The following is a 15,602-nucleotide window of genomic DNA, read 5'->3' on the forward strand; positions in this document are numbered from 1 at the left end:
AGTTAGCGGTGGCGCTCGCAGTCCAAATTAGTGGCGAGGTTTATTCCCCCGCTGTGGTAGGAAAATATCAAATCTGCTGCCATATGAGTGCCATAAAGTTGGCTGTGGAGTGTTTGATGCCTTCATGTGGGAGCCTTTAAGCCGTGTGTGTATGTGTGTGTGCGTGAGTGTGTTTGGTGGGAGATGCAGGCCTTAATGGGAGATGAGAGCCATTGTATGCATTCTTGCATGTACATATTTTTTTTTCCCGCGTGTGTGCGGCTGTTATCAGAATGTGTGTGTGCGCGCGTGTGTGTATTGCTGCATGTATGTTTCTGTTTTCCTGCACACACATACTTTGCCGCGCATGAAACGGTTACAGCAGTGTGCACATGCAGCTGTGCCATTTTAGCAGCTCCCTTATAGACCTAGCTGACCCTCCTGTATGGAGCAGGCAGACAGACACAAGCAGAGTCAGACGGCCCCTGGGGTGGTCCTGTCTGAGGTGTAGTGTTATGGGCCAGCAACACTAGGGGCCCATACACAGGCAGGAACACGTATGCTGTAATTGCGCACACACACAGATGTGTTTCTGAACCATGATGTTCATTTAGATACAAAATTGTAAATTAAGGAATTTACTTTAATTAAAAGGTCAGTTGTGTTGTGTTTCCATATGTGAGAATCCTAATCTCTTCTGGTAGTTTTTAAGAAGATACATTTTTTGAAATTGCCGTTGGGAAAATTATTAATTTTACATTCAGTCTATAGCTGGTTGCAAATGGCTTCTAGTTCCTGTCTCGTATGTGGCATAAAGGGGAAAAAACACCAACGATTATATGCAACGAGAAGCATAAAATATGATTAATTGTTATTGCAGTACATGAACTCAATCTATTTTATGTGTAACAATTCACCTCAAATATTAATATTAAAAAAAAATATTTAAAAAAATAATAATTCTGCTGCTCCCTTGTGTATTGCATTGTTTCAGGAAAAAAAATCATTAACACAATCAGTAATCTAAACCTAGGGCCGTGAAACCAGAACCTAAAAGTGTGTGTTGAGGTTAGTCAAAAAATGTTGCGTATTCGACTGGAGATGAGAGCGTACGACTAGTTCTTTTTTTCCCCCATACAGAGAAATACGGAAATATTTGCCACTCGCAGAATCTGCAGAAAAACGCACACACGCGCAAATTAGAACACGAAAATAGACACATGCCTAACAGCAGACACAAGATAAATTCCCTGGCAAGCATTCAAAACACTCTTGTACGAACACACAAACACACACGGAAGACACTCTTGCAGACACACACAAACACACAAGCGTGCACGCACTAGCTACACAGCTCCCACCATGTGACCCCTAATCACAACCCCAGAGCTTGGACATCAAATGAAGCAAGTTTAAAAAAAAAAAAAAAAAAATCATCAGGAGTAATTAACGCATTTTCATATGCAAATGTGATTAATGCAAAACTACAAAGTCATTATGCAAATCGACTTTTCCTTGAGCCTCTGTACAAATATTCGCCGCTCAAATCAGGGATCAGTCTCGCCATCTTTCTTTTTTTATCTCTCACCCCTCTCCCTCTCCCTCTATCTCTCCCTCTCTCTTGGAGTAGAGATAATACGTAAGTAGCATGTGAAGTTATTTCTAACTCACGCAGTGTGTGTGTTTTCATGCGATGGGCCGGGGCTATGGCATTACGCCGCCTGCCTACTGATTACTGGCTGCTTGGCACTGGAGCGAGACAGGGAAGCCGGCGTACAGGGGAAGGTATGAATATGCAAAAGCCTGATTGCTTTTCATGATTAAAGCCTATTTAATATGGAAATGAGAGCAAGCCAGGTGATTAAAGGAGCATTGGGTGGTGGGGCAAAAAAAAAAAAAAAAAATGGAGGGGGGGGGGGGGCAGAGAGAGAAAGAGAGAGAAGGGGGGTAAGAAGAAGAGAGAGGAAAAGGGACACCTTCAAATCCAGTGCAGAGGTGTGGAAACTGGAATGTCACAGTTATTTAGTGAGAGCGGCGGTGAAGCAGTGAAACAAGTGTCAAACACTGCCGGTCTGACCTCTTTGAGCACAAAGGTCGTTATCACTTTTGATACGTTGTGTAAGCGACACCACAGGCTTTTTTCATCTAAAAAACCACTGTGACTCATTTAAGGTGAAAAACAAAATCCCTCGTTGCCCATTAGCTCATGAATACAAACTGATCCTATCGCGTTAAAATGCCCCCGTGCACTTAACACACTTTCACACCCGCAGATTATTTTCCACATGGAGGTGTGACGGTTCTAAAGTGGCGGGTGTCTCGTTTGTATTCTTTGATCGCGGATCCAGTGCTGGGGTGGCTCAGTTAAGAGCGCCGGTGTGTCGGCCTCACGTCGCCGTCGCAAGTTTTTTGTCAGGAAGAAAAACAGAAGAAAAAGAGCCAAATCTTTAACGCGATGTAGCGCTGTGCCCACAGAAGTGACAAAAGGGAGATGAGAGGTGGACGGAGGGAGATGCAGGGAGAGATGTTTGAGGATGTTGCTGTCGTTCACGTCGCCTCATGAAATATTTACTGTGTTTGTGAGTGAGAGAGAATGAGTCTGAAAGAGAGAGAGAGAGAGAGAGAGAGAGAGGGGTTGTCATGCTGTGACTTGGCCCGTATGGACGTCTCAAAGCACTCTAAGGGGGATCGACAGCAGTCCTGGGAGGAGTTCAAAGCAGGGCCAGGGTCGTCTTAGTATGGTAACACTTCCCTAGCGACAACCTCTCGCTTGCCTGATGACACGCATCATTCTTCACAGACGCCACACTCGCACATATACAAATCCATACCAGACACGCATACACATACACACATTAACATACTGCAACAAAGCCCACACGTATACACACACACACACACACACACACACACACACATAGTGCATGCATCAGCAAGAGAAGAAACTCTGGGAAAAAAAAAAAATCAGGGCAGAGAAGGGGCCATTTTTCATCGACGCCGTGTGTACAGCGGAGTACACATGTGCTTGCATGTGCGTTAGCGTCCATGTGAGCGCGTTTGCACCTTTTGGGGTTGAATCTGCTAGCCTTGCAGCATGTTTGCAGTTTAAGCAAGCAGGCTGACAGACAAAGAGGCCAGACAGGATGTTATAAAACACCGCCAGGAGAGAGAAAAAACAATCCAGGAGAGGACGAGGTTAAGCCTCATTATGTTATGCACACAGCGCGCGGTATTTTGTGCATCATTAGCATGTGTACATGGAAATGCATGTGAGAAGTTTGACACGCAGTCCTTACTTTCGGCACGTTTTGAAATATCCGCGTATTAGCTTGTATGCCCCAAAGTTCCTCAATATGTGCAAGCAAATGAGATGCTTCCTTATGTGTGTGTGTGTGTGTGTGTCTCCGTGTGTGAGTGTGAGTACTTCTAACACATTGGACTTAATTAGACCTAATAATGTAATCTAATTTGGTTGAAACTTGAGACTGCCTTGAGTGGCAATCTAATGTGTCGAACAAAGCTCTCCTCTTCTCTTTCATTTGGCGCTTGGAGTGCTTTCATGTCCTGTTCTCTTAGTGATAAGACTGTCTGTCTGAATGACTAACTGACTGCCGCTCTAACAGGCTGACTCACTCACTGACTCTGAGTGTTTTCCTTTGACCACCTAACAGACAAAAATGCCATGTCAAATGCACTTGTCTTTTTTTTATTATTATTACAAAGCTTCCACATGAATGTTTTTTCCCCTCTGTGTTGCTCATTAAATTTCCATTCGACAATTAAAAAAAGACACATTATCATTATTGACAGGAGATTAGTTATCACTTTTTAAACTCGACCCGTTTTTCATCTGCGAAAAATCTTCTGCACTTGGAGAAAAGGCATTCTTTGATTCCCCCCCCGAAATTACCAGTGACACCCGAAACTGCGCTGTCACATATTGTTTGTGATCCCCTGCAATAGATTTCTCCCACCGTGCTAGATGGTGGCCACACACGCGCAGCTGCAGGCCACACACAGAAACCATGCACATGTACTGGTTTCTGCTGCGATGACAAAAGACGTCTTCATGAGCTTTGATGCCGAAATGAAAAAACTCGGTGAATGCGTTTGGTCTCCGAGAGTCTTTAAGAAACGAATATTCGCGTGCGACATAAAATCAAACCACGGGGCCTCTCTGCATTTTGACCACGGGTACGGTTTGGTCACAGGTGAGCAGACTGTGGACTTTTAACCACTCAAAAAATTTCTGCGCTCCGGCCATGAAGTCAAGCAGCCACGGTCTGTTATCATGACGTCTACATTCACACCTTTTACATGTGTTAACACATGCTAAACCAGTATAACCACTTAGCTGTGCCGGAGACGCAGAGGGAGTTATTTGCCAATTATAACTATCTACCTGAACCGTGTCTCTGTCCATGTCTGCAGCGACAAAATCTAACATTATTCAGTCTGACCATGACATACGAGTGTAACACTGTGGTAACCAGTTTCTCTGATAACTGCATAATCTGGCATGAAATTCTGGATGGTAACTTTTACAATGCAGCCATCTTCCCTTTAAACCAACTCCCTCTTAGTCTACTGGCGTCTGTGTAATCCTGGATGGCCTTCCCAGCTTTTGGGTGCGATGGTGACTGTCTCCTCTGATAACTTTGAATTGGCTTCCCTGCAGCGCTGGCAGAGTCTACAGGCCTTGCCGCCCCCTCCCCTCCTCTTCCCTCCCCTCCCCTTCCCCTTCCCCTCATAGCCAGATGAACGGCCTTGCTGCTTTATTAATCCCCTTCTCCTCACCACGCACGCAGATGAATTTTAATCAGCTTTCTTAACCTCTTCATATGCTGCAGGATTTCTTTACAAACGCTCAGACACGTGATGTGCTCTCACACGGGCGAAAAAAATAAATAAATAAATTTAAAAAAAAAAATCAAACACACAAACACGCGCGCTCCCTCATTCTGGGGGCGGCTCCTCTATCACCTTCTTCCTCGCCTTTCACAATTGGTTTCAGCTGAAGAAGTCCTTCAGGCCTATGAGTGTGTGTGTGTGTGTGTGGTTTTTTTGGTGTGTGTCTGTGATGTTTTACTTATAATGGAGCAGAATAGATGCACTGTGCAACTCTAATAAAATCATCTCAGGCTACATTAATCCCTCCTGAAGGCCACTGTCAAAATAACAAACAGCTGGGATTCTTTAAAGAGAGCTATCTGTCTTGGACAGGTGAGAGATGTGCGTATGCCTGCGTGTGTAGGCATGTCTTGAGTGCACCTATGTGCGCTTAAGACATGTGAATCTATACCGACAAGAGAGCTCTCTTCAAGTCTCCGTGTTTATTATTCAGATGCTCATTGGCTGTTCTAAAGGCATTGGACACTTTGTTCTACGTACCTCCTCTCTCCTGTTTGGGACATATCCCCTTGGCCGGTGTCAGCCTCCTCGCCTCATCCTCCTCTCCCCCAGGAGTCACCTGGATGCCCACTTCCACTGGGATGGACCCTCTGCCCAGCTCCAGTGACCTGGCCCTGGGGGAAATGGGAATGCCCATGATGCCGCCAGCCTCCCCAGGCTTGGAGAAGGACCCCGGACCGCCAGCAGGCCCGCGGCACAGGCGGCGCTTGTGCTCAATGAAGACCAGGATATCACCCAGAGGGAAGTTGGTCTGGCACTGGCCGCAGGTCAGCAGATCATGCTCTCCGTGTCCCACCCTCCGAGGGCTGGGAGAGGACGACTCCAGAGATGGAGATCCGGCCCCTGAGTCATGATTGGCCTCTGCTGCAGAAATAGGAAGAGGAAGGTGAAAGATGTCAGTCACTGTTATTGCTGCTTTCTTTAGAAAGAAAGAAGAAAGATAGGCAGAGGCACCGGTAGAAAGAGTGTTTAGTTATTCCTGAAGTCGTTACCTGATGAAAGCCATCCCTCTCTACCACACAAGATGATCATTACATTTACAGTTGTGTCACTTTCATGCTATAAAACAACGCCACTGCAAAGCGGCTTCGCTTAGACAAACACCTGCGCAGCTTATCCGTGAGAGATCTGCGTGGGTGGGACCCTGTGCATATGTGTGTGTCTGTGTGTCTGTGTGTGTGTATCTGCCTGTGTTTTTGTGCGTGTGGCCAGGAAGCTATTCATCTCAGAGTGCAGGCTGGGTTTCCGGTGAGGGCCTTTGCTGCACTAAGCTGTCATAACTAGACGGCTGCCTTCACCACGTGGGAGCCGAGGCTTGTGCAGAACAAAGTGTAGCGTAACAGAGGCCACATCCACCCGGTGCGCGCGTGTGTGTGTTCATGTTTGTGCGTATTGCAGAATAAGACAGAAAAAGGAAAAAAAAAAAAACGAGAAGGAGGTAAGGGAAAAAACAGTAACATGCCTAAGTATGTGTACACGAATGGATCAGGACTCAGGTGAGTTTGAACACTGTATTCTCTGCTGACAGAAAATCTATAAAGTCAAACCCGGGGTCCTGTTAAGAGAGTAAATCTCATCCTTCACAGATCTGACACGGCCATTAATAACCATTACACATTCTTCCTCCCTTCCTCCCCTATGGCGTCGACTCTGTCCCTCAGCTTAACATTAATCCCTCATGGACTGCCTTGCATTTTTTTTAGAGCTCTACCCTGATGTACCAGTATGAAAATGTGTCTTCCTTTAAAGAGCCCAGAGGAAACCTGAAGCTCCAGAGACCGTAGGGGCGTCTGAGTGAGCGGGTAACCAGGGAGAGGTGTTGATGCCTGGGAGAAAAGCACGGCAGCGCTTGCCTGTCTCTGCTGCTGCTCCACTTCCAGAACCCACATGCCCCCCACCCTTCCTCCTCTCTGCCTCTTTTTCTCTCTTTCTCCAAACATGACACCCTAATAATTGCCAAGATTAGACAAAGGGGGTGTGTGCTCATTTGTGTGCTTTTGGTGTGCAGTTATCAGAGCAGAGATCCTAAAATCTCCTGTCACCCGTCTCAAACTGTCAGGGAGGCCCCGCCCCTCTAAACTCCCTGTCATAGTTGTTACACTCGGGCAGAATTTTGACTAAATATTACACATCTTTTTACCACATTTCTATCTTTCCTTGCAACTATGAATCTCCCCGCTGGCCAATCACCCATCCACCCACATATGCATTCACACACACACACACACACACACACACACACACACACACACACACACACACACACACACACGTGTGCGCACGCGCGTTCCATTCGTCTCACTTCGCCCTGGAGTGATGATCCGATGCCAAATATCTTTTCTCTAAATGGCGATGGGTTCCTGGATGCCTGCCAAATAATTTCCATCTCATAATCTTTGGCGGCAAAGAAGGAACACAAACACATATTTACCTACAGTTCACAGCTTGTGACCATAATTCACATGAAGCAATGCTCCGGAGTGCTCAACCAAGCCATGCAAATGTGCACGCGCAGTAAGCGGAATGCATAAAGGTGGGACGGTGCAGGAGATCTCTGTGCAAACAATAAGACGTGCTCTCATTTCTGACTTTGAAAACGAGACAGGTGGTATGAGACCCAGATCTTCGCGTGTCGTAAATGAGGGAAAGACAACGTCAAGTCAACAAGCTGACAGACACCTGGGCATTCGAACTTGATTCCCTCTCCCTGTGAGAGACGGGGACAAATACAGTAAGGCCTGTTTGTTAACATATGGTTGAGTAACATGGCCTGCGGCAGAAGGCAGTAAATTAGCGGGAGTTGGCACCGTGACTATGCCGCTGGAATATCAGTCGGACACCTTCTGAAAACCGCACCCCTCTTTGAAACCCGTTCACTCATCTCTCCCGAGGCTCACCTGTGTGAGAAAAACATGTGCGCAAGAACGGACCGAACATGGAATGCTCGCAGGGGGAACAAAAAAAACTTGGACACAAATACACTGAAGTGGAAATATACACGGAAAAGAATAACACCCCAATGTAGCCTATCATCGTGGCAGACAGTCTAATTCCTCTGTATAAACTCCCATGTGAGAGGAACAGGCCTGATAGGTAAAGGAGCATAGCTGACGCATTGTCAAACACGCCATCGTTGAGAAGGCCTGATGATAGCAATGAAACCCGGCTGTCTAACACAATACCACACATACTTTACTCCTCTCTTGGTCTCTGTCTCTATTGCACACACATACGGGGAGCTGGATTCACCCAAAGAAAGTCCTGCTGCTCTGCCTTATCAAGTGTGAGTTAAGTCAGGCAGCCTTAGAGCACCCCCTATCAGTTTGATGAGGAGAAAGTCAGTCAGTCGTTCTAGTGCTGCTGCTGCTTCTGCTGCTGCTGCTGCTGCTGCTGCTGCCACTGCACAATACGTACCAGATGGGAGACACAGCTGAAGACAATGGGCCTCTTTCACCAAAATTTCCATTTATGTAAAAGGTTGAGCATACATTTAAATGACCGTCAAGAACTCACTTAATAAAGAAATAGGGCTGATTCCTGAGTCTATTTTTATTGCAAATATTAAAATCCTTTGCATGCATTGTTTGCTTACAGCTAAATTGAAATTAAAATGACAAAACTGGTATGTACCCAGTGAATGTAAAGTCCTCACCTGTCTTTTTCTTATTAGTGGCCAGGTAAAACAAGCAAGGTAAGTGGAAGACGCCAAAGTACATATACGGCCTCCTGTCAAGTCCTCTGAGATTAATGACACGTCTCGCTAATTCTTCTACGTCCTTATATGCTCTTGTAAGCCAGATGACTTCTGCTATTTCATTGCGCTTGTGAAGGTGAAAGTAAAGAAAAATGTGCAAATCAGTTCAGCAACTGCACGCCCCGAAGTCGGTTGACGGCCGAGGAAAGCGCATTTATTTTTTATTTTTATTTGGCAAAACATTGCTTTTTATTTAAATTCGATGAAAGGCTCCGAAGCAGTATTAAACCGAAACCATAAAACTATTTTCCGTTGCCGCTAAAATCCTGACCTCACTCAACATTTTAAAACCGGCTGCACACTCCGTTCTGCTGTTAAAAGCAGAGTAAGGCCATGGGCACTCACATGACAGTCGACCATGCTGTATGGGTTCAGACCTGTCTCCCTTTCTTTGTTTTCCATTTGCTGAGCTAAAGAACACATGCATACACACACGCATGCACACACACACACACACACACACACACATACACACGCATGCACGCACGCACACAATCTCATGTGTAAACCCCACAGGGAAAGTCGGATAAGATTCACACTGTCATTGAAAATAAATGACACCAGCAACGTTGCAGATGGTTGCAATCAAAAATTCAAACAACAAGCGGCCTCGCTTAGCCTATCCCTTTTTCTCAGCTGCGATTGCCAAGGAGAGCTGCAACAGTGTGCGTTGTGTAAGGCCAGGCCTGTGTGTTTCATTATCTTATCACCATTTAATCCGTAGCAGTCTCATTCCTTATCATAAATCTTAGATTATCAGCCTGAAAGTGAGCAAAATACGGCTCTGCAGCTGACTGTGACTTGTCACCAAATCGCTATAAATGACTTGCAACCTATGAGGCATGACATTTGGAGATATAAATCAAATTTGCCAAACAATTTTAGCGATATAATAATAAAAAGAAGCTTTATGGCATTGCAAAACTGATTAAATGTGTTCAATAACAGTGAAATACAGAAAGAAAACCTGAGAACAAACTGCAGTGCCTCGCAGTAAATCACAAATCGCTCACCAGTCATCTCCTGTGAGATTATCATCCGGTTACCACAAAGTGTGTGAATATTTACTGTGGTGTTGCAGCGCGTACCGTGGGTTTCTCCTCATCGTTTGACAGCCATATGGTGCAAATAAAGACGAAAACATTAACTGTTTCACAAGTAGCATGCCAATTCTTTGAGTAAACAGTTATCGCGAGGCAATTCCATGGCTGGATCCAGAAAAGAATATCGCTGTAATATTGCTGATATTAGACTGCATCCACACACACCAGTCTCGGAGCAAAGGAGACGTGTGGTGCTAAACAGCAGCCGATCCGCATTAATTTGCGTGTGATTCATAAGGATATTTGTATGATAGGTCTCTCTTTGTCATGGATGTGACTCGAAGCTGAATCACTGAGGCTAAAAAACCCATGAGGATGTTTTCTCTACAGGAGTCTTAATAAAACAAAGAATGAATTGTGAGCCGAAGGTCAGCTTCAACATAGGCTGGTATATAGGTATATATATAGGCATAGGTTGGTACATGGGATTTGTTAGAATGTTAACAGTTTGGTATATGTACTTGTGCGTTCTGCTGAATCTGTCTGTCCTTTCTTGGCGCATACTTGTGCACTGAGTGCATTCGCTCCAGGTACACTACGTCCTTCTAGACGTGTGGCCTGGCAAGAACTTTTCCAGTACAGTCCTCCACGAGCAGCCTTTACAGAAATATGCTGATATTCAGGTTCTGTCCTTTCCTAAGAAGTGCATGACCTATAGGCCTACCACAGCTGCAGGGCACAAGCCTGTGTTCAGTTTCACTGGATAACCCCTGTCGGCATCCAGCAGTAACTTCATATTTTTACTTGTGAAACGAGACACCCTGTGAATGGGCTTGACAGTTGACACTGAACCGTGGAACCAAGCCAGACTATTGATGAGGTTAAAATATAAAATAAATATGTGAAAAATAGTCAGTCCAGTTTGTTTTTCTTTTTTCTTTTTTTTATCAGTTTACCTCCTCAGACACCCCCGTACATATTAAAAAAAGAAAAGAGAGAAAGAAAAAAGCCCTCGTTTTAAGTTGACTCATTCAAATTACAGTTTGGTTTTCCCCCAGCCCTCCTCAGATCCTCCAGCCTGAGGAGTTTTCCTGGTCCTCTCCTGACCCACCCGTCTTAAGGAAACAGCCCACAGCAGGCTGCAGCTTCCAGACGCTGAATGATAGGTACATTAAAAGCCTTCCTTCCATAGCTTAGGTGCATAATGCAAATAAGTGCATCTGTGCAAACACACTCTCATAGGCACACACTGTTCTGGCAGGGGGAGAACAATTAAATGTGGATAATAATGCTTTTTTAAATTTATTTATTGTTTTTGCCCGTCAAAGTCCAGCCCTGTCAGTGCTTTCGACTTCAAACAAAACAAACACCTGCAAGTGCAGCTCTTCCTTAATCTCGTACTTATGACTCTGAGGTCATTGTCACCGCTTGAGGCCACAGTTCAAAAGCAAGAGACAGTCTGTGTATCAAGTGAAAGAACAGGTAGGACGAGATTCTGGCCCTGCAGATTGCCCAGCTTTTCAGCATCCTACTTTCTCTAATAACTATTTTAAGACAACGCTGACTGACTGCATGATTGAGCTGGAAATCAAACGGTTGTCAGCGTCTCCAGACTTGAGGTTATCGAGTTGCGACTGGTTAAGACAGGTCAGGGATGATTAAAAAGATCCCTAAAAGCAGTTATTCAAAAATAAAATATAAAATAAATAAATAACTTTTTTTAAAAAAAAAATAAAAAAAAGCTCCAGGCAAGAACACATGGATCCTGGGGACATTAAACCTGACAAAGAATTGAAGAAATCTAAAGCTAAGCTCTGTGACAACTAATTACCAGCCTAATTATGCAAGTATCTGCATTCAGCACCACAGGTTCACTTTTAAGAAAACGCTGACTGTACAGCAGGTGCTGTGTGAGGCTTTGTCTAACAATCATCCAAAGGATGTCAAACAAAGTGACCCATGGCTGGAAGGAGCACAAGCAAATATTTAACTGTTAGTCCAAATTTGTTCACTGAGGACAGGAAGGAATATGTGAGAAAAGATGCAATTATTTGTCACATTCAAGCAGCCATATGTTAAACATACGCATATACACACACAGATACATGCCTGAGGTGAAACTGTTCTCATGTTTGAAATTTAAGTTCAAAATGTTTGAATCTCATCACATCTCTCTCTCCTTGTTTCTCCAGCTTTAACAGACAGACAGCGACTATGACAACAGAGAGAATAAACTGTCTGATTAATATTCAAACAGGATCATTATTTGTCATCTGTCTAAAAGCTGCTGGAGATGCTTCATACTTCCTCGATCAGAAAATGAAAAAAGAAAAACGACAACATTTTGATTTCAGGTCGCTCTTTACGTTTGAAATTTGCGCAATTATTTAAAGTGAGAACCCCGGAGTCGGTGAGATGAGAGAGACAGAGAGACAAAGTGAATGGGATAAATGATTTGTCTAAATGCTAAATGTGTCGGGTGGGACGGAATGCACCTAACCGTTTTCAGCACAAAGCAGATTGGCCAAAGATTACATCATGAAGTTCTGCAATGAATTACCCAGATTAGGCCTGTATGAAATTGGATTTAGGCACAGCAGAGCGCTGGGAGATGAAGGTTAGATTGATATAATTGATTTGAAATTGGATTATACGACTTTTTAATCATATGTCCCCCCCCTCCAAAAAAAGTAAAAAAATAAAATAAAAAAATCCCGGCACAGATTTCGTCTGCGCAATTTAATTAATTTGTTTGTCGTTGTTATGAAAAAGTAAACAGGTTGCAAGCCCCGGTTTTAAAATGTGGCATGAATAAAAGTTGAGGTTGCTTTTAACTCGTGGGTCATGTTTTTCTTTCTTTATGTGCGTGCGTGTATGTCTATGTGATTGCAGTAAATAAATAAATAAATAAAAAGCTTGTTTTCGTGCGCAATTAAATTTTAATTCCGTTTTGAAAAGTACTTATGGGCCTTCATGTGTCAGGGGGAAAATATGTTTTGAGACTTTGTGTATGAGTGAGAGTGTGTGACAGAGTCAGAACGGAAGAGAAGTAAAGAGGTGGTTAAATAAAAAAAAAGAAAAAAAGAAGAACATTTGAATCTAAATTATCTTGTGGAAATTCACCGAATAAATAACTACATTTAGAAACCTGTGAAATGTTTTTGCAAAGTGCACATCAATATGCAAATTTACACATGTTGCAATATGCTGGGGAATAAAACGAAATTGTGTCGTGATGAAATGTTGGATTACACGCTTAGCGCACGTGCGTGCATGCTTGCAAACACACACACAGACATACACACTCTGACACACTCAACCAGACACCCCCATTGTAGATGTCATAAGATCATCTCTGGTAGTAAAGTCTTAAGAAGCTGAAAAGGCGCATTTAAAATTGGGACTCGCGGCAAATACACAAAATATATTAAACTGTGAAGTGACTCGGACTGAGTCTAAGTTAAAAACGAACAAAGTGTGTTTTTCTGTTATTGTGCTCACGTGTAATCGTATGGTCAATTAATTTTCAAAAAATTTGTTGTGGTCGGCGTTTATGTTATCCTTGTAAAAACAGAAAAACAATGCATAGTCATTAATTTTATGTTTCACCAAGAAAGGTGGATTTATAGACTATTTGACTAAATTGCAACGAATTAAAACAATTGAAAGACTGCAAATCTTATAAACCAGTAAACAAATAGCATAAGAAGTGAGGAGTGTGTAAAGCATTAAACTCACCTTGTATTGTCTCCCTGTGCGTCAACGATAAGTGCTGCGGGTTCACCTGCTTGCGGCGGGACATTGCCCCGGCATTTACTCTGGCATCGCCCGGTGAACGGCACTTGGAGTCGGCTTGGACCGTGGTGTCGGTCCTCTCTGGATCGCAGGTGACCAACTTTCCTTCCTTCTAATCCCTCTGCGATTCACAGTCTGCAGCAGTAACTTTGACGCGCGTTTGGGAGGTGAACGGCCGGACGGGAGCGCAACGAGGATGGAAGGATTTGTTTGTCCACAGTGTCCTGCGGCGTCTTCGGAGGAAGCAACACCTGGATTGAGGAAGCCAAAGTGTAGTTTTATGAAGCAGTTGGCTACAAGCGACCGCTGAACTGATATGTGCGCAGGTCAGTAATATTTTTGCAATGAGCTTTTTGCAGATAAAAAAAATCCTGGACTGCCCACCTCTGCGGCGACCGTGGTGACAGATGAAGTACGGAGCACTCCACCGATGATGGATACTGGCTCTTATTTAGCTCCGTTCTTCTTTTTTTCGCTTTTCTTGATTTTAATGATATAATTATATCATCTGGGGGTCAAATGTCTGCTGTCTTTCTTTAGGATTCCCTACAGTCCTTCCATTTCAGCAGTGGTGCGCTAAAATGACCCTTTGGCACTGACTCCTCCTGCGCGTTTTGGCATCGGTGCGCGGAACGGCAACTCTTGGCTCTGGTGGCAGTAGCCTCGTTGATTGAGAGAGAGAGTGAGAGAGAGAGAGAGAGAGAGAGAGCGAGAGAGAGAGAGAGAGCACAGGCGGGCAGACAAGACACCTCCTCCTCTTCCAACAATCTAAGGTCCAATGTTTCCCAGTTTCTTAACAATGTTGAGGCCACTTCTTGTTGACTTTCGCGATAAAATATGCTCTGTTTGGGGGCGACCCCGCATTCGATGTGCCTGCTGACTGTGTGTGTGTGGTTGGGTTTGCCTCCGTGGAAGGGGTTCAAGTTCAAGTGCGTTTTGCGCGTAAGAGACCACAGACGTGCTAAAGCTGCGGACACTAGGGGCAACTAGCGGTGGCTCCCCGGAGCTGAGACTTTAATTATCAGTCGTCGGTGGCTGCTTCCTTCGAAAACAGAGTCACACTGTCCGGCTTTTGAAGCAGTGTCAAGTTACACGTAAAATCCACCATCTCACCTTTGAATCGGTGGTCATTCTATCCAAATGGATAATTAAAAAAAAAATAAGATGCAAAACAGCCAAACACGCGGTTGTTTATATATTTTTTTATCACTTTTTTTTCACTTTTAATGTTATTCCAGATTGATACAGATACCACAAATGGAAACAGTGCCAAACGGAAATCCTTTGGAAATGACTCTCACTCCAGGAGCACAAACAAGATCAGACATAAGGTCAAACTGAGTTGCAATGTCACATTTAATTTAGATAATTATTACTTCACTGGTATTCCAGGTTGTACGATCGCCCAAACAAAGCCACTGCACAGCCTATAAAAATGTAAAGCACACACATATTTCTACACGCTGGATCGGATGAAGGGGGAAAAATCAGCATGCTGCAGCTTTGTTGTTGGGATAATTTAAGCATGTTGTGAGGCAACAGTACCCTCTGTTGGCACAGTCAGGAGACATTGTAAGCCTGTTTGGGGGGTTAATACATTAACAGAGCACTACTACACTTGATTCTTATTTTTAGAATGAAGCCTCCTTAATTTGCCATTTATACAATTCAGAATCTAGGAGAGTCCTTGAAGAGCAGATCAGGTTCGCTCAGAGGCAATTAATGGCACTAATCATTCTGCACATCCTCCACTGTATCCATTCAGACCGCGGAGAGGTGCTTTGTACAGACTGCAGCTCAGCAAGAACACACTCAAATTTCTTTTTAATAATAAAAAAAAAAACTTTACCATATAATGCAAACTTGTGCTGTGCTGTAATTTGGTGGAAATACATTGTTCAATAAGAATAAAAGGCCTGTGCGGGCATTTGAAGTTGACACGGTTTCCTCGCGGATCAGCAGAGAAGTGTGCAGTTATAGCAATACATTTTACAGCCCGGGCCATTAATAAAACATGGTGGGCAATTTTAAGAGCATTAGAAGTTTGATTGCTTCAGGGCAGGCCTAGGGGACTTTCAGGACAGTAATTATTTATATAAATGAAATGTCATCTCAGCTCT

At 44.0% G+C, this 15,602-nt stretch overlaps 1 protein-coding gene across 3 annotated transcripts in view; it reads right to left on the reverse strand.

The window, feature by feature from the left end:
* Positions 1 to 14,190, reverse strand: part of bcl11bb (BAF chromatin remodeling complex subunit BCL11B b) — a 29,214-nt gene extending 15,024 nt beyond the window's left edge. The window contains exons 1-3 of one of the 3 annotated variants that reach the window (XM_047573786.1): positions 13,867 to 14,190; positions 13,426 to 13,733; positions 5,371 to 5,751 (exon numbers count right to left, since the gene is read on the reverse strand). In XM_047573786.1, coding sequence (XP_047429742.1) covers positions 5,371 to 5,751; positions 13,426 to 13,489 — 445 coding nt within the window. In that variant the 5' untranslated portion in view covers positions 13,490 to 13,733; positions 13,867 to 14,190. Of the gene's footprint in view, positions 1 to 5,370; positions 5,755 to 13,425 lie in introns of all 3 variants that reach the window. The other 2 variants (XM_047573784.1, XM_047573785.1) reach the window with 2 other exon arrangements.
* Positions 14,191 to 15,602: the final 1,412 nt, after the last annotated feature.

Source organism: Mugil cephalus, chromosome 21 (genome assembly GCF_022458985.1).
Source record: "Mugil cephalus isolate CIBA_MC_2020 chromosome 21, CIBA_Mcephalus_1.1, whole genome shotgun sequence".
Taxonomy (NCBI): domain Eukaryota; kingdom Metazoa; phylum Chordata; class Actinopteri; order Mugiliformes; family Mugilidae; genus Mugil; species Mugil cephalus.